Source organism: Protopterus annectens, chromosome 2.part0 (genome assembly GCF_019279795.1).
Source record: "Protopterus annectens isolate FY-2018-M chromosome 2.part0, PAN1.0, whole genome shotgun sequence".
Lineage (NCBI taxonomy): Eukaryota > Metazoa > Chordata > Ceratodontiformes > Protopteridae > Protopterus > Protopterus annectens.
This window is the reverse complement of record NC_056728.1, coordinates 1,255,095,479-1,255,120,123: the sequence shown is the minus strand read 5'-3', so window position 1 is coordinate 1,255,120,123 and position 24,645 is coordinate 1,255,095,479. Positions and strand designations below refer to the sequence as shown.

At 39.7% G+C, this 24,645-nt stretch overlaps 1 protein-coding gene across 2 annotated transcripts in view; it reads left to right on the top strand.

Annotated features, from left to right (window-relative positions):
* The window catches only part of LNX1 (ligand of numb-protein X 1), a 1,086,042-nt gene that overhangs the window by 234,229 nt on the left and 827,168 nt on the right, over positions 1–24,645 (top strand). The window contains exon 1 of one of the 2 annotated variants that reach the window (XM_044061424.1): positions 4,541–5,195. The exons of the other annotated variant lie outside the window; for it this stretch is intronic. Within the exon in view, the coding sequence (XP_043917359.1) occupies positions 5,098–5,195 (98 nt within the window). The 5' untranslated portion in view covers positions 4,541–5,097. Of the gene's footprint in view, positions 1–4,540; positions 5,196–24,645 lie in introns of those variants that run through there. 2 annotated transcript variants of the gene reach the window in all.

The following is a 24,645-nucleotide window of genomic DNA, read 5'->3' as shown; positions in this document are numbered from 1 at the left end:
TTTGCTAGTTTTGTATTTTGTTCATGATTTTTTAGCAATGAAGGCTTTAACTTTATATATGTTCATTTTACTTGTGATTCATTCATTTTCAAGTTTGAATTGCCCTTTTACAATTAGTTTTATAATTAGTTTAATTAGAATGGAATTGTTTAATTGGGGTGGGGTATATATGTGGGTGGGTGTTGTTACTGTATTGTTCTGAAGAAGTCCCTTGATTAGGGAAGAAAGTGCTCAACCTGAATAAACCTACTTTGTACTTCGTGGTGGTCATTCTGGTGTTTTGTACTTCATGGTAGTCAATCTGTCCTTCACTGGTAGTAGGATTACTTGGTTTCATATTTGGATTTGTGGTTTTACCTATATGCTACCATGACAGGTCAGAAAGTTTAGACCCCCCTTGGCCATGATGTCCTTAATGCAGTAGGCTGTCTAAGTGAAACCACACCTTGCCTCAGAAAACTTGGTATCATCCACTCAACTGTAAGAACCTAATACAAGGCAGTTAGCATAGATGATTAAGGCTGTTTCCTGAAGTCCACAGTTTGATTCCTTCAGCCTTCATTTGCCTACTATGTGACTGAGCAAGTTACTTAACCAAATCATGCTCTTGGATCATCCTTAAAACGGGACACATGCATCCAGTAAAAAAATAAAATAAAATAAAAATTATGGAAAATCAGCTAACTTATAAAGCAACCCAGGTGGCATGTTCATTTTTACTGTGCTTAGTCTGACAGTAAAATTTAAAGGTGAGAAGGACACCATTTGTTTATTATATGTCTGAATTTTGTACAGAATGAACATTGCAGTATGACCCATTCCCTAATAATGACTCCAAAAAGCTTTTTTTCCCCAAGTAGAACAATTTACAAGGTACCCACATGAAGTTGCTGAGAAACATAGGATACAGGAATAGACTTTATTCTGGATAGGTTGGAGTTGCATCAATTGCTAAAAGAGTGACCAACCATTCTGTTTGGCATTAGATTAGTACTGACATGCACCACTATAAAACCAGTCAGTGCTGAGATTTAAGGCCGTGTCCTGCCATTCCCCCCTTCCCCATATAAAAATCCAGTTGTAGTTGTGTTAACTGCGCTAACATTTCCAGTAACATTCTTCCCCAGATTGACAATAAGCTCTAAGGGCTAACCTACTTGTTCAGGATTTGGAAACTTATATGGACAGTGACATAATGTTTGACCAGCATGTGTCTATTGTTTTAAGAAAGAACGTCTATATTGCACAGCTTATAAACAAAGGTACTGTGTATAGATCTAGGGGATGTCATGGTCCCCCTTTACTCAGCCTTATCAGGTCAGTCATTGAATATAATGCCACCTTTGGCATGTATCTGTCCAGACATATGCAACAACTGGAATGCCTACAGAGATATCTTACTAAAAGGATACAAGGCCTAAACAACATGTCTTACGTGGACCGACTCACAGACTGCTAAGAAGTGGCCTGTGTCTGGCATACAAGGCATCCTCTGAACCAGTATGCATGGATTTACTGCACATCAGCAAGTCAAATAGCATAAAAAATACTCAGCATGGGGATCTAAACCTCTTTTGTAACATCAACAGAATGGTTTAGAGGAATAGGTGTATTTCATAGAGTAAACTGCTTCTATGGAACACAGTCCCCATCCACATAAAACAGAGTTTACCCCTGTCTGTTTCCAAGATTAACTTAGATACATAGATGTGAAACAGAAAATTTACCCCAAGACTGCCCCCTGTACTACTGATGGACAGATACAGCTCCTAAATGCTTTATTCCATGCATGGGTCCCCCTCTATGGTATGATCCCAGTTATTCTCATTATGGGTAATATATAATTATCAACCATGGGATAGGTAAGGCCAGTCTATAACCAAATGGGATAGGTTAGTTTGAGCACAAAAGGGGAAACTGTCTAAGCTTAAAATGACCCACAAAGGCAGCTAGCCTATTAATTACCTATGAACCTATTAAACATTTGAGATGGGACAATTTAACCAAAACCCTAGCAAGTGAACAGCAACAAAGGTTCACTTATCTGTTTTAGAAACTTAGTTAAAAACCTTATCCCATCAGTACTAATAAAAGAAATACACGAAACGCACTGCCAAGGAATATTTGTCATCTAATACAATAATAATTTGAGTGTATAATGGGGAATATACCACAATGAACACATAGTTCAGATTTTAGCATCATTCAAGGCATTCCATTTTATCTATAGCCTACTTGTTTACCAGAAAAAAGTGAGACTCTATGATCCTGACAGATTTTAAGGCCAGAGATGATGAAGGATATGTTAAATCAACTCACAGAAAAGGATGCAGCACATCCATTCTTTGGGATTTCTGCTATAACTAAGGAAAATTATGATTAGTGGACTAAGCTCTGTTCAACAATGTTACTAAAACTAACTGCACAGAGATATAATCAACCCATTGCCTTTACTGTGAAACTCACCAAACACTCTGTTTAAGCTGATGTTTTTCCCCTGGACATTGTCCTGACACAGTAGCCAGTTATATTAACAGAGAATGGAGGTGCCATGGAGGAACACGTCATTAGGTAAACAGCAGCAGCCCCATTTAAAAAATGTCCATCAAGTGCTGGAACAGTCTGTCTTAATAGCAGCACAAACTGTTAAATGGAACTAGAGTCCTGCTGAATGGGAAATCAAAAGGTACTCCTGGATGTGTCCCATTCCATAGCTCATCTAGTACTCCTGGATGTGTCCCATTCCATAGCTCATCTAGTACTCCTGGATGTGTCCCATTCCATAGCTCATCTAGTACTCCTGGATGTGTCCCATTCCATAGCTCATCTAGTACTCCTGGATGTGTCCCATTCCATAGCTCATCTACTACTCCTGGATGTGTCCCATTCCATAGCTCATCTACTACTCCTGGATGTGTCCCATTCCATAGCTCATCTAGTACTCCTGGATGTGTCCCATTCCATAGCTCATCTAGTACTCCTGGATGTGTCCCATTCCATAGCTCATCTAGTACTCCTGGATGTGTCCCATTCCATAGCTCATCTACTACTCCTGGATGTGTCCCATTCCATAGCTCATCTACTACTCCTGGATGTGTCCCATTCCATAGCTCATCTAGTACTCCTGGATGTGTCCCATTCCATAGCTCATCTAGTACTCCTGGATGTGTCCCATTCCATAGCTCATCTAGTACTCCTGGATGTGTCCCATTCCATAGCTCATCTAGCTAGCAATGTACCTGGAACGCATTCCCCTAACAGTTGTTGTTACTTATTAAGTCTTTCCTTCCTGCACATTTTTTTTACTTAACATACTTGTCTCATATTATAAGCACCTGGAGAAAACTGATGTTGCCTGAACTTAAGACGTAAGTAAAGTAGAAACGGTAAGCTCAAAGTTGATCCAAGCCAAAGAGAGATTGAGATTGAGCTGCATAATGTTTTTGTTAGAGTTTTTACACTGTTTTCACCCCCCCCCATATCTTCAAGGCTACCGAGACCCTATTTATTCCCTTCACTTACCATCATGTATCGACACCATGCATGGGAGATTAGCATCAGAGATCACAGACCATCATCCTGCAGGGGATCAGGAGATCTTCCTTGTGTTTCTAACGCCTTCCCTGATGACTGGTAGGCACGTGGTGTAGTGCCTATCACTTCTCATTCCATTAGTGTGCCCACACTTTCACATGCCCCTTATAGGAGGAAGAGCCAGCGTCAAGCCCCCTTACACCCACCATGCCCTGGCCAACTCCTGCGGCCTCCAGGATGCTGACTGCAACTGGGATAATTTGAGTTGTAGTCAGGGTTTTATCTCAAAACACCACAGCCCTGCCTTGCTTTGTTGAAGGTTAATGCATTTTTGAACTGCATACATATTAAAATAATACAAAGAAGTAGACCCAAGTTTTTAATTGGTTAACCACTGTAAAATGATGACTACCCTTTTACTTTCACTGAGAAAAATGCAGATGTTCCTGATATTATTTATTTATGGATTGAATTATTTGTCAATTGATTCATTTTTATGAAAGCACTGAACAAAAGACTTATTTTGCTAGAACAACCCACGGGGTTACAAACCACAAACAGCAGTACAGTCTGCAGTTTCAGTGTCCAGTGCAAAGCAGTATGCAAAATGAAGGCTGAATGTTGTACATCAAAACAACAGGTTTTTAGTCATTATTTGTTCATCCAGTTATAATGTGCTTTACCAGTTTGATAATGTCTGGTGCTAATCATTTGCATCACACTACTGAACATTAAACAGCACACTAAAGCTCTACCATCAGTGAAATGGTTACTGCTGCTAGTGTTTGGAATCTAGCTGCCAGAATCATTTCCAGTTAAAAGCTAGAGTCATGCATGCTTACGCAAGCATGACAGATCAAAAAGCTGGAGCAGTCATTCCCATAATGTGCTTGATGAGTGCAGTCTTCAATGTGAATAATTCTTGTTTGCAGGAGCATGGCATAGAACTGATGACACCTGCTGTGAAATGCATTCAATGGACTTCTGATGGCGAGTCCAGCAGGGTAGTACAAATCTCTTTTATCTGCTCATATTGTGCCTCTCTGTTTAATTAGTGGGCATTACCTAACCTGCTCATTAGGTCTTCCCTTCAACTCTCAGTATCGCAGATGAAGACGTGAGTCTCCTTTTCATAAAACATGGCAACACCTTTCTGCTGACGCAGACAAGACCCAGAAATAAACCAAAATGCTCACATGTAGACACTCACACACACACGTACAAAACGCATACACACATGCACTCTATGCTGTAGGGGGTGGTGCGGTAAGTCCAACGTCCTCCTCTTCTCAGCATAAGTCACTATCTAACAAGCCTGTGATGATTCTAAACCCTTGTCATCCACTCATCTGACAGGCAGATCATGTAATCTTCTTAACAAGTCCATGATGTTCAGTGTAGTTTAATTTATGGGAATTAAATCAGAATGCAAAATGCACTACCCCTTAGTCTGAAATGAGCAGAGTCCTTGGAAAAAAGGGCAGCTGAATTCTTTTTACAAAATAATTTTTTAATGGGAGATGGAAATGGACTTAATCCTGATTTAGAGTGTGGATATCCATCATGGCTATGAAGACTTTGCTGCTATTAGTTCTGCCATGGTTAAGTCCAGCAAACTACATCGACAACTTGGGCAACCTTCACATCCTGTACTCAGAACTGTGAGTATCTGCATATATTTTGTGTGCTGAAATGTAAACATACCAGATTTATCAGAAATTCAACATAATGAAGCAGGTCTATTGCTCTGTTGTTTGCATAAATGTTTACCAGGAAATCTGTTTTCTCTCAATAAGGAAGCATCTAGTCAGAAGCTAGCAGCAAATGCTAAATATGTTATAAGCATTTTTCCGGACTGTTTTTTTTTTTTTTTCTTAGACATCAGATGACACTTGCTCCTGCTTTGCATGCAATGTACCATGGGAGTAAGACACAAAAGCAAACCATTATTAAAGTACAGACTGATGCAAATACTATTTAAATAACTATAGCTAGGCACAGTTTACCTGTGTACCTAAACTGTATCCTAATATTCATCCATGCATGTACCAAGGTTTCTACTGGTACATTACCTTTTTTTTGTCTTGCTTCTTACTTATCTGCCCACTTGTTTCCTGCAAAAGTATTTATCTGTCTTAAAAAAGCTTCAAACCTATATTTTTTGTACATTTGTTGCTACCCTTCCAAACATGGCTGTCATACTAATCCATGCTACACTACTAATCATTAATCATCCATCCCATTATCAACACAAACTGCAGTCTATGTAGGGTGTACATCTACCTACAACAGTTGTTAGCCCACCTGTCTAGAGCATTTATACATATGTTTTTCATTTGATATGCCATATTTGTTGGTCTAGAATTTGTATATTAGACCTATGCATTTTTGAATCTATGTTATAGTACACAATATTTTCATTTTGTAGCAGCATAATATCTGGTGTACATGTTTTTAACATACAGTATATTTCTGTCTGGAAATTTAGTGTAAGTACTCACAGTATTCTTTAACTGACCATTTTTATCAGCTAATGTATGTTTATCATTTACTATGCGTTTACTGTGATCTTAAGGGAAAGCAGTAGAAATTTGAGAAAGTAACACATTTTCTATAATGATTATGGATGGATTTCTCTCTAGAGTGCAGGTCTAATACAGGTAATGTAATGTTTGTAGAGAGGATATAGTTACTTAAGGTTTTTTCTTTATTTTAAATTAATTTGTACTTGGTAGGTCCTGAGATGTATGTGATGTTTCATTTTATTAATCTTACTAACAACAGTAGCAGTTTACAAGTCACAAAAGGGTGTATAAAGGTTCTCTCTTAAGCTGATAAATGTACATGAAACTTTATAAATAAGCCTATACCATCTTACGTATGTAAGAGCATATGTTTTCATTTTTACAGAGTAGCAGTTGTACGTCAAATAAGAACATTTCAGAAGTGGGTAGAGACATGCAAGATATAGGGAATGGAAAGTCAAAAGGGGTATTCAGAGAAAATATAATCATAACACTTCTAGCGCTTTGTTGTTCTGCTCTAGTAGTGCTGTGTCAATAATGAAAGATTCACAGACCCACTGAAAAAGGTCACAATGAGCAAAGCTCATTAGCAACTTATTTTCATGTCTGTGAATCAAGCAGTTAATGTACAGGCTGCTAGATTCTAGCAGCATCAGTACACTGGTAAAGTATTCCCCAGCACATGCACCTACAGAGACAGGCACAAATACACAGACATACACTCAGTCACTCACTCACTCATATGCATACTCCACCACTTGTACACATTCATACAGACTCCAGGATAGGCACACTGCCATACACATGCACACAAGCACACGCGCGCGCGCGCGCACACACACACACACACACACACACACACACACACACACACACACACACACACACACACACACACACACACACACACACTCACACACACACACACACACACACACACACACACACACACACACACACACACACACACACACACACACACACACACACACACACACACACACACACACACACACACACACACACACACACACACACACACACACACACACACACACACACACACACACACACACACACACACACACACACACACACACACACACACACACACACACACACACACACACACACACACACACACACACACACACACACACACACACACACACACACACACACACACACATGCGCCCACACACACACACACACACACACACACACACACATATGCGCCCGCACACGCACACACACACGTGCCCGCACACACACACACACACGCGCCCGCACACACACACACACACACACACACACAAAAAAAAAAAACCATACGGTCCCACTTATGATCCTAAACATGTACACAGACAAACACACACAGACATACATACACAAAGTCTTGCAGTACATGCTTGCTACAGTGCTAATGGCCCAAAATTTACAATAGGCAGTGATGGGTATAACCATAAAAAGACTGTAGGGGGAATTCAATCCAGTAAATGGAGCTGAAGGGCGTGCACGAGTGTGTGAATATGGAAGTGTCCAAGGCATATGCAAATCACCTCATAAGCAGGTGACTGCAGATCCAGCAAGCAGATAGACAGTCCTGCAGACCCCATGTTCATGTTGATATTCAAAGTGTACATGGAAAATTTCTGTGTACAAGAAATTAAAAAGTGCACAGGGGCTGTAAAAGCCCAGTTAGAAGCATAGCAGACAAAGATTTGTGCAAAACTATGCCCTGTATGTCCAAAATGTAATGAGAAATAATGTAAAATAAATATTTGTTTTTAATACCCATATTATGTTTGTGCGGTGTGCAGCAGTGCGCAAACATACCGTTATGCAATAAAAAATATTTAAAAGTGTTTGTGTCTTTCGGCTTTTCCCGGTCAGGAGTCGCCACAGCGGAACTCCGGTCCACTAATGATTGGTAAAAACGTAAAATAATAAATATGTGACAATAATGCATTACAGGGCTTTGCATGGAGTATGTACAATGGTAGATATATGTGGTTGCTAAGGAGGCAAGCCCTGGAATAGTGTAGTATCCAGATTGTGTGCACTGATCTGTATGCGAATGAGCTGGGGTTACTGAATAGCAAAAATGGGCTTCTGTGCCCACAGATAAAATCCATGTAGCCCCAGAACTGTGTTGGTGTCCACAGTAGAGCTAGCTGACATCAAAAGGGGGTGTGTCACTATCTTTTTAAGCACATTGGAGCTCAGCGGTGCCAGTTTGTGCGGTGCGCTGCTCAGCTAAGCAGGGGGGTGTCCAGTGCTGCGAAGCTTTGTTTAGCTGCGGGGAGCGTATTTTAGTTGGTTTGAGTGTGTTTGCATGGCTTGCCACTGTGCTGAGCATGCCCATCCATGGAGGTGTGTCTAGACTGCTGAGCATTGTTTATACCAGTGGTGAGGGTGTGTGCGCCGTGCCACAGTGCTTAGCAGGGAAGGTAGTTAAAAAAAATTGCCTGAGAAAGCCAATCATGTGTAAATAAATTATGACCTCTGTTCCACTTAAAATGGGCCATTCAAACCCCTCAATTATGTACTTGACAGGTGGAATGCATCATAGTTAGCCAATCACACAGGCTGCATCTGCAGTAGAGTGCTATAAAATATGCATACACCCTACAATCTGATTTTGCCCCATACTCTACACCATTGGAGTACAGACTTTGGAATTTTTACTGAGAGAATGCTAGGGATTGCTGCAACTCTGCTACATCTGTGTGTGTTAGATGCTGAAGTCAGTGCTGCTGCTGCTGCTAATAAACCTAGACAGAAATGGTGAAGAGTGTTCAGGGCAACCTTCCAGAAGCTACATGAGCTGGAGATTGCAGAGCACTACAGGCTGGACAGGGACATACTACAATAACTCACTGACCTCTGCCACCCTCCACTCAGACCCAGATTCAACAAAGGGGAGCCCATCCCAGTGGAAACAAAGGTATGTGTAGCCCTTAGAATACTAGCTACAGTTACTTTTCAAAGATCAATTAGGGGAATGATGGGGGTCTCACGGTCATCAGCATCCAGGGTACTCCACCAGTTCCTGGCTGCCATGCAAACACATGCCAGTGAGCCCATTTATTTACCCCGCATCCCCAAGGAAAGGGCCAGCAGTATGCGTCTCTTCTACCATATAGCACACTACCATTAGGTACTGGGTGCCATAGACTGCACCCATGTATACATAAAATCACTGCCTGGTGATGAGGGTAGAGTCTACACCAACTGCAAGGGGTATCACTCCATCAACTGCCAGGTCATGTGCAATGCACAGGGCATTATCATGAATGTGTGTGCTGGCAGTCCTAGCAGTTATCATGACTCCCATATCTGGCATGCATCACAGTTGTACCCGATGTTTGCCAGGGGAGCATCCCACACAGCCATCTACTGGGGATGCTGGAACTGTGGATGATGACACCCATCAGAAATGCACACACACCTGCCAAAGAATGCCATAATGAGGTGCACACACAAACTAGGAACATTATAGAGCATGTGTTTGGGCTGCTCAAGTCAAGGTTCCATTGCCAGGGTATATCAAGTGGAACCTTGCAGCACTCTCCAACCACATGTGCACAGATGTTCACAGTATGTGCCATGCTACACAATATGATCCTTTGGAAACAGCTGCAGCAGGATCATCACAGGGAAGGGAGACACAGACCCCCCCCACCAGTGCCTAGGTCCCCACAGCCACACCCACAGTGGGACTCGGAGGAGGAGCCCCCTAAGGCTGTCCCTGTAAGTATACATAGACATGCCCAGTATGCCCTGGCCTTGGCAAAGGATGAATTAATGCATAGCACAAGCACTGACAACCTAGGGTCCTAGGGACCGACACCTTACCCAAACTCACATACATAGTAAAAAGGATGCCAGCCACACCACACAACCTGTACCTTACCATCTATTGGCTGCATACTGTGTGCATCAGACAGAGTATCTCAACTTCTGCATTCACAAGGTGAGTCACTCTCCTTTACAACAAATGTAGTGTGTATTAGACTATGGTAGCATATGTATGGACCTGCTGCATGCATGCAAGGGAATAGAGTGGGCTACTGGGCTACTTACAGATAACTAACAGCTATGTGGGACAACAAGTACTCTGTCCAATACTGAGTGCCCCATAATATGCATTAGATCACATGGCTGAAAAACCCACTGCAGTATGCAAGGGAAATGCCAAACAGTGGTGTCATAGGACAGATGCACAATTGTCAATGCCAGAGTCCCCTACCCCCAACACATCACTGTTCCCATACAACCACAGTAACAGTATGTTTGCAAGGATATATCAGCAGACCACACAATTCCAGAGCTGTCCCAAAGAACCTGGCTACATATTCTGTTTTCCAAAGTGTATGTCTGTCTGCTGTTGATAGTGTGAGGAATTAAATCTCACTTTCTTGTGGCTGTTGTGGCTCACTGGGCTAAGGACATTAGCATGGGTGATGCTGTTGATGGTTCGACGCTAGCAGCATCTACAACTATTGCATGTGAGTTACTCGTATGGTAGGAGTCCCACAGACCGTCATAATGCCGCAAGGCAACTGGACAATGCCAGAAAAAATGGGGGGAACAGAGGGCCAAACCTACAGACAGAAATTATACATGGTCTGAGTAAACTAGAAGGTGGCGAGTATAACAGCAGGTTGCAACAGGCCAGATTAGCTTTCGGATGTAAAGGCCATCACTTAAATGTCTCAGTAGTTACAACACTGCAGTGCCTGTATTTTACAGTATAGTACTGGAAAACCACAACTCTGTGAGGAACAGAGCACACATATGGGGCAATAGGCCGGACGTACTGCAAAAACAAGTACAGGGAGAGGTATGGAATAAAATGTGTAATTACAGACATCATTCTCTCCACAGGAACATAGGTAAATAGGTGAGATAGCTCCTAGTATGTGTAAATAATTGTTTGTTCAGATGTCACAGACTGTTAAAATCATTACCATGAATGTGTTATTAATACAGACAATAAAGGACACAGGGTCAATACTAACAAAATATAATAAAATAAGAGAAATAAAATGTGTAATGAAGGTATGGCTGTATTCCTGGAGTGTCTTGTAAAGGTTGATAAAGTCAATTGCTACATGTGATGCACATGTCCCCTGCAGTCACTACTAATAGGTACTATCCCCATAACTGCCAAGCAAGGCATGATAGTTGTGTACTCTCTGTACTGAACACATGCATGTCTCTCAAGTGTCATACTGTCATGGAATGCAATTACTGTTGCATAATCCCTCTGTCACAGATATATCATCGATATGATTATATGTCAATAGCAAAGTAATAGTACATCTGCCCACAGTACCCCTTGGTAGTTATAGAGTTCCTCTTGATGTGCAAGTGTTCTTTGTAGTTGTGTATCTGCAGGTATTACTGCTTGGCAACTAATGCCCCATGCGAATAGCTTGAGAGTTATGTACATGGTACACCAGCCATAGGGCACATTTACCCATAAAGAAAGGACAGACCTGTAGAGTAGATAGCATTACTGTTGTCAACTATATAGCCCATGATGGTATTAATGGACTGTATTTCTCTCTCTCCCCACCCCTTATCTTCATATATTTATTATTGGTATATATTAGCTATGGTTTACTGTTAACATATGTTGTTCCATAAACTTTATTTTGGGCCATGTGTTTTATTATTGTTATGTACTGCTTTGGCTGCATATTAACATATCTTGTTGAATTACCTATTCTGTTGGCCTTATGCTGTAACTGTTACTGGCATGCTGTAAATATTCTGACTCCTGTGTTATTTATTGTTGTGTTTCATATAATATGCATTAAACTGTAACAGGGTGATTTCCAATGTTTTGTCATGTTGTTATTACTAACAATGGTTTTGTTCATAACTCACCTATGATTATTGGTTTACCTGCATACCCACAGCACATCTGGGTAGGCCAGTTCCTGCTGATCCACCTACCCTATGTCAGCCTGCCATGATACTGGGTACCACCTCATCTGGGACCCAAGGCGGTGGTGCCCCCTCTGCTGGCCCTGCATCACCTTCTGGTGGAACTGCATCAGAGGATGGGGCCCATCCTCCCCTGGGAGTGGGGGCAGAGTGGGTGTCACCCAGGATCAACTACTGGCCATGGTGCACAGGATTGTTTATAGAAGTTATGAAAGTCGCTAGTGCCGGATTGAGGGCAGGCTGGACAACATGGTGGGGCCTGCTGGCCCAAGTGCAGAGCCTCCAGTACAGCCACCTTTTGGGCAGTGAAGGAGCAGTGCTGACTGCTATGGGTGGGGATCTCATTCACACTGCTCCCATCTGGAGGCACATGCATCTCTGATTCCACAACACCCTCCCCATCCAAGGTGTTTACCCCCCCCCTCGTGTCACACACCGCCCCTGTATGCTGTCTTGTCTGTCTGCAAATGCAACTTCTCATAACCAGCTTACCCCCCCACATGTACCTACCATCTGTTCCCCAACATTCCACTCTCTCCTTAATAAAAAAATGGGCACCTATCCCACAAAAAAAAATATCGCCCCATACATACCTCTCCAATTCACATGTGTCCACTGGCCATAACTAATTAAGGTCCAATTGATTTGACAACACATTTATGTTGTCCTCACCGACCTCTCTCAAGTTTGAGGGTCCAAAATCTTGTACAAAATCTGTAGAAATGCACAGCTGTTGCTGTACAAGAAATGGATAGCTATGGTCCTTTCCTACACCTGTCCTGCACATCCCTACCTTCCTTTCAGTATGTTTTTCCCCCTGCTTGCCCCCAATTCCCCACTGTCCTATCACCCCCTTTTCTTTTCTTTTTTTAGGCTGTACCTTTAAACTTTTTGGCAGGCTTTAGCTATATTATAATTGATATGTTTTTTAAGTGTGGGTGTGTACAAGCTAAGGGTTTTAAATGTTCTTGCTTTGTTTGCTTGTTTTTTTATGGTTCTGAAGATGTTTATGTTTTTAAAATAGATGAACATGTTAAACTATTTTCAATAAATCTTATTCTTCGAGTCAATCTGCCACCTGGTCATTTGTTTTTGGAATACACTATACAGTTGCATGATATCAGAAGGACTACAAAATATAGGTAAGTGTATATACATGAAAAAAAGTTTTGCAATAGCTTAACATCAATTAGAAAACAGGGCAATGTGCACAGCTTGCACAGGGTATAGTGTTGCTCATTCATTAGAAACAGACGCAGGCCTGTATATAGCAGGGAGCGATAGAACTTTGCAAATGACACTGTAATATTGGCTATGATTTCTAGCAATTAAGTTAATGAAAACGAGGCAAGTTACCTATGAAAATATTAGAAAGGGAAAGGTAGCTTATAATGTAATATAGTATGACATGTTAGCAATAGAGGAACTGTGAGTTATGAATTGATATATATGAATTGCCCTCTGCTTCTATACGCTGCCTGCCCCTACACACACCTGGAAATCACTTCTTATGTGTAACTTCCAAAAATGGTAAAATATTGGTGACAGTAATGTATTTGCACTTGCACACAGAGCTATCTGGTTTGTGCCTGAAAAAGAGAATAAAATGATAATTTTAAATGCATTTCAACTTGGAGCTTTCAGACACTATGCTCTGGTATAACCGCCCACACCCAAGCAAGCCACAGTAATGGTCACTTTATTTGGATGCTTCAGGAAACAGCAGGCATGCATATATTTAAGGGTGCAGTTTGATATTCCAGACATATCTTTCATTTTAATTTCTGAAAGAAAACTTCAGCTTTCTAGCAACAATTTGAAATACATTATCGTGGCTGTTTTTTACCACTTGTGGTGATCACAGGTGGCTTTCAGAAGCTGTTATCTGTCTTGAAAGCAGTCATATGAAAGGAAAGGACAGTTAAGATAATAACAATATCCAGCTCAATGGTAAAGTTTGCTCCAGTTTACAGAATGAACCTGTTTAATAAGTGAAAGGAATTCATCCTGGTCCTCAGAAAGTAAAAGAAGAGAGGTTTCTATGTCCACCTCAAATTTCCAACTGCTCTACAAGTGTCCAAAGGGGGTCAGCAATATACTTTTCAGTAGTACTCAGAAGCTGACTCTTATTTGGATGTGCAAGGTCTGAGAAGTCGAACCCTTCTCTGCTCAGTTGAAACTCTTAACATTGTTCAGAGCTTACCAGATGTTGGAAAATCAAAATGGAAGAACCATTAATGTCAAGGGACCCAATCTAGAATCTTAGAAGTGAAGAAGGAAAAAGGGGTCTATTGAAGAAGTTTAACGAAAAATAAACCCAGCTATGCAGAAGCAACACAAAGATCTCTGAAGTTCCAGATGCCTACCTATAATAGATTTTAACTACTTGCCCAGCTGGATGAATTCATAAGAGAAGTGGAAAGGGGGAGGGACTTTTATCCTATTGGAACTGCCAACCAAAAGATCAATATCTGTGAAAAAGAAAATGACAGACAATGTACAGCTTTGAACGGTGACTTTGTTCAAGGATGAAGTTTTCTGCTTCTCTCTTTTTACACTGGAGGGGTAAGTGTCTCTCCACATATTATTCATGTATTTTATCATAAAATGCGAATATGTGGAGGTTTTATTTGGTGTCTGAAAGACTCGGTTTGGTTAATGTTTATGATTATATGCAATTGTTAAGCTTAATTTCTCGTCTACAAAATGAGAATAGCCTGTGTAGGTAGATGGTATGCTTTGACTATGGTAGCTTTTTGGATCTAGATCAGATTATACTGTTTGAGCTTTTAAATGTGTTTTGTGAATTCTATTTAAAAATATAAACAATGGAAATCCAGGAATTCAGACTACCCTGTACAGCTTCATAACTGACTCGGAGACCACCTCTATGCTCTTTTTTGTTTCAATCTTGAGGACATAATAGCTTGTTTAGGTACCTGGTAATGCAAATTAAACATCAGATCTCTTTGTATAGGTATGAAAACATGATTTCCAAACACTAGCATATAACACTGTATCATTTGAATAAAGGCAATAACCAAGCAAAAATGAAGAGGAAACTGGAAACAGCAATGAAAAGTGTGAAACTGGTATTAGTAATGCTTCCTGAAGGCACACCACAAGAAGGTTGTATTTAAACATGGTTTCCATGAATGCAGGATGCCTGTTGATTGGTAACTTCTATAGCGCAAACCAGGAATAATAATGTTTTTCTTAGATGCATTAAGGAATTATTATTGGTGGAGAATGTAGTGTACAAGAAAATATACAGTTAGACAAAATCCCCTCAGGTGGCTCTAGAATCAAGAGCTGCAGATAGCACAGGAAATGAAACAACTTTTTTTTTTTTTTTGTGAGCCCCCTAGTGAAAAACAAAATATAAGCCTACACATCTATTTCCCCCTGCTAGGGGTATATCTAGCTGGACTGATTACTACTTGATTAACAACTTGTACCCAGCATTGAGGAAGGTATCATAGTGGCAACAGCTTATTAAAATTATTGCACAACTTTTTAAGGCTTAAGGGAATAAAAATTAGACATACAAATTCAAGTTGGCATTTAGACTACTAATAAAATGAGTAAATAGAAAGATTTGGTTTGAGTGCTTTTGGGAACGAAACAAAAGTACTAATGTGTCCGCATCTGCAAAATGGGGAAACATTTAAGGGTGGTCTAAAATATGAAGCAATCACTAGGTATTTTTAAGAATAACCTGGACACTTATGGGAATGATTGTTTTGGTATACTGACAGGCTAAAATGTCATTTTTGCCCATGACTTAAATATTTAAATGTATGTATGTTTTTGTCACAACTCAAGAATTCTGTTTTGTCTGTTCTTCACATTTGGAAATTTGTCAATATTTTTTCATTCTGTTAGCCATATGGCTGATGCTGTCATCCACCACCCTTTCTGTGAAAATAATACCTTTCACTTCTCATGAGTTTTCTACCTTACATATTCAGATATTGTCTTTCTATTTTCGTATTTCTCTTTGAAAGATGATGTCTATTTGGATGTTTTCTGAGATACTTAAAAGTTACTCTGGTCTCAGTCTCCTTTCATCAAGATTATGTATTTTAACATGTCCTAATTGGATCCTGGATTAGACTGCATTTCTTCTAAGCTATACATTTTGTCTATATGCTTGAAATAAGAGATGTTAAAAAAGCAAATAATATTCTGGAACTGCATTACCCATACCTAAAAAGGATAACTTTATTTACTTGTTTTCTGTTCATGATGGCTCTACACATGCATTTTGTTGTACCATTGGCCTTCTTTTTTGCTTTCCCAAAATTGCTTGTTTACCTTCAGGTTCAAGGATTTATAAGTTTGATCGATTAATACTTGCCCTGTTGCCTGTCAGTGAGTCTGATGCACTGAATCCCTTGCTGGAACTTACAGGTTCTCTTCTGCTTATTTAGTTTCTACTTGAAGGTGTAGATTGATGTATTAAGCTTAACTGACGGGATGATTTTTGCAAAGGTTTGGGTTTTACAGATTTGAAGTTGTCTCACTTTTTGTATAGTGGATATTAATTTTTATTCAGGCCAGCGACCTTATTGAGGCAAATCGTCCTGTTGTGTTTCAGTCATTGGGAGGATATGTGTTTTAAACAATAAGGGATCTTTTAATCCATGTATGTTAGGCATAGGTCTCCCTTGAAAGGTGATAAGATAAAAACATGAAAGATAATGTCATGTAGTCTTGGGCCATAAAACAAGCCTCAGATCCCTTTGATTTTCATTGTAAGACATTGTTGTACCTTGTCCAGATGCATCAATGGTATATGAGAAGGTTGCAGAACAAGGTATAGTATTATTTTTTAACTGATCTGAAAAGAGGTGAACACAAGGTGACATAATTCCCATGCATGGCTTTCAACCCTATGGGAGATCAGGTGGACAACCCTATATGTTTTGCAGATGGCAGCAGCTATAGTGGTATCAGTTAAAAGGCTATTGCCTACAAGGATGCCAAGGTTTTGTACTGTTTGGTCAACTTTGATCTGTTGTCCATCAGTGGTATTTAAATCTGGTTGTGCGGTTACGTCAAGTGCCGGTGTGTTTATTTACACTGAATACAATGTTGTTTCTGTTTATGTTTAATGTTAAGTACCATTTGGGGGGAGAGACACTGTTGGCAAGTTTAGGAAAATGTCCCCAAGTTAGCCATCATCTGCATATTTGGTAAGATAGACATTGGAGTCAGTTTTGACATATATGAAAAAGATGCCAGAAAATGATATTACCACTAAGAGATTTCACGGGTGACAAGGATTAGTGAAAACAGGATGCCTCCTATTCTAATCTGCTGCATATGGCCATGTAGCCAGTTGTGGACCCAGTTTTGTTATGGCTTGATTTACCAACCCTGAATTTATATGTGATTCCATCATGGGGTCTAGTATCCTTCACTTCAGCCAGATTGAATTAAACTGAATGGACTGAAATACTTTCATCTGGAACAGCAATCACACACACTTGAAAATTTATAAGAGGTTAAGAGTACAAGATCTGCCTTAAACAAGACTATATAGCACTAGGTCATTGAAAACATGTTTTTTTTTCCATCATCTTGCAAAGTATGCTTATAAGACTGATCAGTCTGTAGTTATTGAGATCCGTAGATTTCTCTTATGGAGTCAGACTACAACAGACTGCTTCCAGATATCAGAGATGCAAACAGGTAACATTATTCGATCACCCTCAGAGATTAGCTTCAATTCCTTTCCATTTTTGTTTTTGTTACCATATCTTCCTTTCGCACCTTATCATTACCTTATTTATAATATTTACACCTGTGTGCTTCTTCATTTATGACAAAGGTTTTGGGAGATATTAAAAACACAATGTACTAAATGTAGAGAATTATAATTGGGTCCCCTATCATAACCTGTTTATTATGTGTTCAAGACATTGATGGCAAGAAACTCACCTCAAGAATGAAGCTTGAGAGGTGAATCCTGGCACTCATATTGAGAACACATAATTAAAGGGTAATGATTGGAGATCCAGTCATAATTGTTTTGCAATGCATGGAGTTTTAATTACTCCATGTACTACTATTTACAAGAAAAAAAAAGCCAAGTATTTTGCCGGCTTTCAAAACAATAAATCACTTACCAAATGCTGTCAAAAAGGCAGTGTAACACAGTCCCTTAATGTTTACACTCACTTTGCCATGCCTTTCAAATGTCCATATTTTTGCAGAATGTCCATTTTTTTCCCCTCATATGTTTGGTCTGTTCCACATAATATCTTAGGTTTTTTGGACAAATCACTGAGGGTTGAAGTCACTAAATAATGTCATACATTTGAGTTTCAGACTTCATATCCTTCAAGTAGGTGAAGACACATCCTGTTATTTTAGCTACTTTGTATGTTTATAGTAGGAAGGGACACCTTATTGGTATGGACAGCAGGCAAAAACAAAATTTATTTTTTATTCTGTCACTGTCTTTTGCTGGGCAGTACTGGTAGATATTACTACACATCACAAAACCTGACCTTAACAAATTAAGTGGCGGATGCTTAACATTTGTTAAGACTGAGATTTGCATTATAGTAGCACTTAACTGATTTGTCTTTTTTCAAATAGAGTGTAATTACCATGCTCCATGCACTACAATCCTGTTTCTAGCAGGATTGCTCAGTTATGTTCAATTTGAAGATCATTATATTGTTTCACTGGTATGAAGGATTGGAAGTTAATGCTATAGTGGTCTTGCTGGATAACACTGCATGCAACTGGGTTATTTTGGGGATCAGCTAATGCAAATTAGCCACATGCTCTGTAGATGTATGCCATAACTGAAACAGCATTTCAGAACAAAACAATGGAAATGGACACCCCAGGATTTAATAAAATCTGTGTAGGCACTGTATAGAGCCTACACGGACTGTTACCATGTCCATGTACATGGTTCCCTCTCAGCAGTGCACCATGCATATTAATCATGGCGTGTTGCTGAGGGAGAGCCATGGAATACGGGTATTGAATCAGTGTAGGGAGTGTGTTACTAACTGTGTCTGCAGATGAGTAACACTCCCCCTGCACTGTCCGGATTCTGCATGCATGCGTGTGAGTTCTGGGAATGCTTGCACACATGCGCAGAGTCTGTTCCAGGAGTCTTTTCATGTTATTTTTTTTATTTTCCAGTATATTTTCTTTTTTCTGTTTATGTTTTTCATTTTCAGCTGGGAGGGCTGCAGTCCTGCATTCCAACAGGATGAGCCGCCCCATATGCTATGAAGAGTTATAGAAGCAAAAATACAGTATAACACATTTGGTCAGAAATCTCATCATTAAATCCTTCATAAACATATAAAATATATCACCTTGTCTGCTTTATTGCAGAAGAAATGCAGACTTTTGCAATGTTCTTATTGTCTATAACTGTAACAAATGTAAAATCTAGCCAGGCTAAAAATAACCCAATGAGATTGAATAATACATTTCCATGCTTAATGGTTAATACATTGACATCCGGTATCCATGCTGGTTGATAGGCTGCAATTCATGCTTAATGTATGCTTAGTGACTCCCTGTTGTCCTACATTTGTTAGAAATTATATTGCATTTGCACTGATCTTTTTTGAAAACCATAAAAAAAGGAAAATGCTATATCTGAAGTGTTCTCCTTTGTTTGGAAATGTATCTTTGGGGTTTATTGTGTTTTACTAGCTAGATCATTGGAAATCATATTGAGGTATCATGTTACAAGGTAACAAAAGTTATGTTAATTGCTGTAGTGTTACTATTATGTATTCATAAAAAGTAATGGTCACATTAAAATAGTGCCTTGAAGGGTCAGTTTGCCTTGGTTTGTAGTCAATTTACATGTGTATAACTTCAGCAGCTTACTGTAGGTAGTTACTGCAAGCAGAAAGTATTGCATGAAAGCAGGTCAAACACCATGGTTAAGCAGGTGAATACAAAATATTAACCAGAGTTATAATTTTAAACGTGATAAGATGATCCATGTATTTTCTTGGTAGAGCTTAAATTCCCCCATATCCTGTTAATGATAGCTCTGTTTAACTGAAAAGTGTCACTTTTACCTAGACTTAATGTTTTCACCAATAATGTTATCTGTTTTTTTTTACAATATTGGATTATCTCCTTTTTCATGTAGTAGTTATAGACAATGTAAAATGTTGCATAGCTCATCCTTTCTCTTGTCAAACAGTGAACATCGTGGTATGATGTTACTTTGTTTATCATATAGAACATTTAGGGTACACAAAAGACAATGACAAGTGAGAACCATCTGATCCATGTTTGCTGCTTGTACTCTTAACCAGCTTTTTGCTGATGTTACTGGATGTAATATCACTGCAGTATTCTGAACCTGATCTTTGTATTTGCATTGTATTCATATCTACCATGTCTTAGGTGGGAGCTTGTTTCCTCTTATTTACTTTGGAAAAAATAATTCTCTCTTTAATGTACAAGAAGCAATATATATATATATATATATATATATATATATATATATATATATATATATATACACATACACACATAATTGCAAAAATATAGCTATAACTATGTAAAAAGTTTAAAATGCTCTTTGCCACTTGAACTCATCACACAGACATGTAGAACCAGATGTGCACATGTTAATGTACTCGAGGTAGCATTTTGATACCAATCTTCCTCCTTTCTTAATTATATTCCCTGGAGGGGGAGGATATCAGTCTGTTTGGTAACACATGCAAAGACATGCTGTTTCTCCATTTCAAGCTGTGTTTTCATAGGTACACTAGATAATGTTTGTAGGGGTCCATCTGGATAGAAAGCTTGGTTTTACCTGGTACAGCAGTGAGTTCCACATCAACAGGTAACCCCATCATTGTTTATCCTCCTGAGCTTCCAGTGCGTTAGTTCCCCAGTGAGGGACTCACCTGAGTTGTATTATCCAGGAGCATATACTGTGAGTTTGTCTTTTAAGATGGAGCATTTTGTAAAGTCATCCATCACCATGTTGATTCATTCTTCTGGAAACAGGTTCACCGAAAGAGGTGCATTATTGATTATACAATGGCAGCTCATTTCTGTTCAAAAACGAGCATATAGATTGGGCAGCCCAACCAGCATGCCTATTTTAAATTGAGTACATACCACTAGAGAAGAAGTATCATTAAGTGGCCAAACCTTCTATTGGCATATATTGGGGAACACCAAAATACGAGAAAAATCAGGCATGTTCTGCAAAACTAAAGAAACAGAAACATACCTGATTTTCCTTCTATTTCTCCACTGTCCATAATAAAATCCTGACTTTTTAAACATTAAAAATAAAAAACAGCAATGCAGATTCTCTTTTTTCTCTGTTGCTTCTTCTTCTGCATTGAACTGATGTACTGTGCAAGCATGAGAACCCAAGTCCCATATGCACGTACACCACATTAGCCTACAGAAGACAAAGCAGAAGAGGGCTGAAGTGCCATTGTACAGAGACACTATTTAAGTTAAGGGAAGCAATTTCTTTATTAAATAATGTCATTGTATAAATGCAATAATCCACTCCTGTTTGTTTGTATATCAGGATTTACCCAGGGCTGACCTTGTTTATTCACTCAGGCTTCACCCTCATGATCAAACCACACCAACTGTGGGTAAATCCTAATATACCAACACACATTCGTGGATTATTGCTTAAATTAGGTTTGGAACAGGCCAATTTGTCCTGTGACTTCTTCAAGTGGGGTAGATACATAGAGTAGCTGGAATTAAGTGAATAAGGAGGGATAGGGTGAAATGGGATGGAGGGACGTTTAGGAGGAAATGAGGTAAGGGTAGGGAGGGCCTTAGAGGGTTTTGTCAAGTGTAACTTAGGTAGGAGTCACATTTTGGCATGAACTTGCTAAGGCAAGTGTACATCTGAGATGACCTGTGGGTGTTCCTGAAGGGCAAGTGGCCTCAGGTTCCGGGTTAGTGGCAGGTGGTTTGTATATGTAGTATAGTATATGTAAGTAGTAGATATATAGCTATATTATATTTACATATATTTAGGCTGTTACGTCTCAGTGTAGTCACAGACATTTAAGAGTAGTAGTTGTAATTTAGACTTGTGGGTGACTGCTCATCAGATCTGGTTGGTGGTTGAGTTTAGAGAGGGAGTTTAAAGTTCATATTTTCAAGAGTTAAGATTTACTATTGGGGATAACGATGCTTGCATTTTGTTGCTTGCAAGCATGTGGTGATAAAATGGTTGTTAGTGCTCATCGGGTTGCTAAGTCGGTAAGCAAGAGAATGTGTTTCTGTTTTGTGGAGCTTTTCTCCCCGGGCCTCCACTGAAAAGGAACCTATAGCCATTTGGAATTTCCCGGTAAATAAATGTATAAATAAATAAGTGTTTCTGATTTATTAACTTGTGAGTTGGTCTAGCTATTTAGGGCAACATTTGAGGATATCTCTTTTTTACAGGGCCGTTTTGTGGGCTCCAAGTTTAGTGGGGGGGGTTGATACCACCCATGCGTTGTGCAGCATCAGCACTTGAAGAGGAAGAAGAAAAGAAAAAGGGAATAATGGACACTGCATGTGAGGGTGGTGAAGGGTGGATCAGGCATGTCCTTGACCATCCAGTTTTCGCTGGGTGTCCTCCATTTGCCTCGTCACTGATCATCATGGTTGTGGGAGCGGGTGATGCTTGCATAAACAAGGTGTAATACTGAGTTTCTTTTGTTTTAACACTTTGAATTATTGTCAACAAGGGTTTGCAATAAAGTTATCACAGTGCAATAAAAGTTATCGCAGTATTAATCCTGGACAATGGGCATTTTATAAGTGACATTACCTTCTTTCTCTGAGGAATGACTGTTCATCTGTTTATATACAAAAGTGAGGTTCAAATGCAAAACTGTCTGTGACTGTAGTATTCTTGAACATATAATTCTGAAGCTGGTCTTACCAGACTGCATCTTCTAAACCTATTAAGCTATTTTGTTTAAATACAGATGCAAGTAATGCACTTGTGATTTGTACTTGTAATTTCTTTATTATTAGCATTTCATTTGTGTTGACATATTCCCTTTTTGGATTAAGTGGACATAAAAGATTGCCATGTTCATTCTGTGAGCATTTAACTGCGGGTGTTTCAGGCGGTGAGCCGTTCAGCCAGCAATTCCACATATTCGTTGGTGGTTTAGGGTTTCATGGGCCGTGCCGCCTTTTGCGGGCTAGGTGGAGCCGATGCTTGTTTGCTGTCAGGGTAGGGAGCAAGTTGTGGGGAGCATGGGACCGTTACACCATTACGGTGGTGGTCACTGTGGCGAATACTATGGTTTGAAAGTCCTTTGCAGTCTTTAAACACTGGCACACAATTGCACTCAACTACATATGTTCCGGAGAAGCTTGTTACCGCAAATACCCCTTTTTGTTAATTCACATTTCAATACTTGATTCGAAAGTTTGCTAGCAAAAAAAAAATAAATATTTAGTATTGCTCTGAGTTTCAGAGTGCTACAATTTGTTCCTATCCTTGTTAATTATGGAGCACTTGAATAAGCAGCAGTTGCTGGGAATGCTTAGACTGGAAGCGCTGCAAGTAACAGCCCATTGCCATACATGAACATAACTGCTGAATCGTGGTGCAGTTTGAGTACATACTGTGCAAATTTATGGACTCTTTAGAAGGTCCAGAATTTGGTCGGGGTTGTACTTAATAGGAGAAGTGGAAATCTAAAAGGAGCGAAGCATAGAGGGTGGGATGATCGTGGAAATTACGATTTTCTGCGGTCTGTCATCATGCCGTTCAGCTTTCCAGGTTTTCACAGGTTTCGGAATCTTGCCTCAAGTTTTTGGACTATTGCCAATGAATTTGGTCATTGTTGACGGATCATTGAGGATTGAGGTTAGTGGATAATGGTGCCCACTTCTGTTTGAGACTTAACATTCCTCAGGGAAGGTTGTTTTGGCAGCTTGTGGTTCCGAGTGCAATCTGTGGAATTTGTCCCCTTTTTATGGTCTTTTTTCTCCATGGCTTTGGCTATGTCCACATTTCCTATACCGGGAGGTAGATTAGTACATCACTCATGCTAGAGAGATGGCTGGAGAAATACTTTTCAAGTGACAAGTTATCAGATTGTGTGTTTTCTTTTTTTATCTTCCATGGGATATTCACTCCTAAGCTGTAGTTCAGACAAGATCTTGTTATAAAGCAGGGTGTCCACCCATGGGATGATCAAGTGTAAGCATGGGCTTGGGAGATAAACCATTTACATTCTACCCTTGTTTGCGTCAGAAACATGGGTCAAACCAGGAATGTGTTTTCAGTTTCCCGGGGGGACAGTTTACAAAGTCTGCAGGGTTCTACAGAGTGAGTCCCAAGACCTGATAGCAAACTTAATCCAGACAGCAGGGGATGGGTATAGGATAAGTTTGCTCATATACAGAGGGTGAAGGACTTCATTCCATCATTGGTTACGGTCATTTGGGGGGGGGGGTCTTAGAGTCCACAGAACACAGTACTTTTCAGAACAATGCCTTTTATATATGCTCAGGATGCAATGTAGGTGTGTGGATGGGTATGTTAGGGTGGTATTTTAGGAAACAATGATTCAGTAAACAGGCGCCGCTATGACTCTAAATGATAATTTTTGGTATGCAGTGC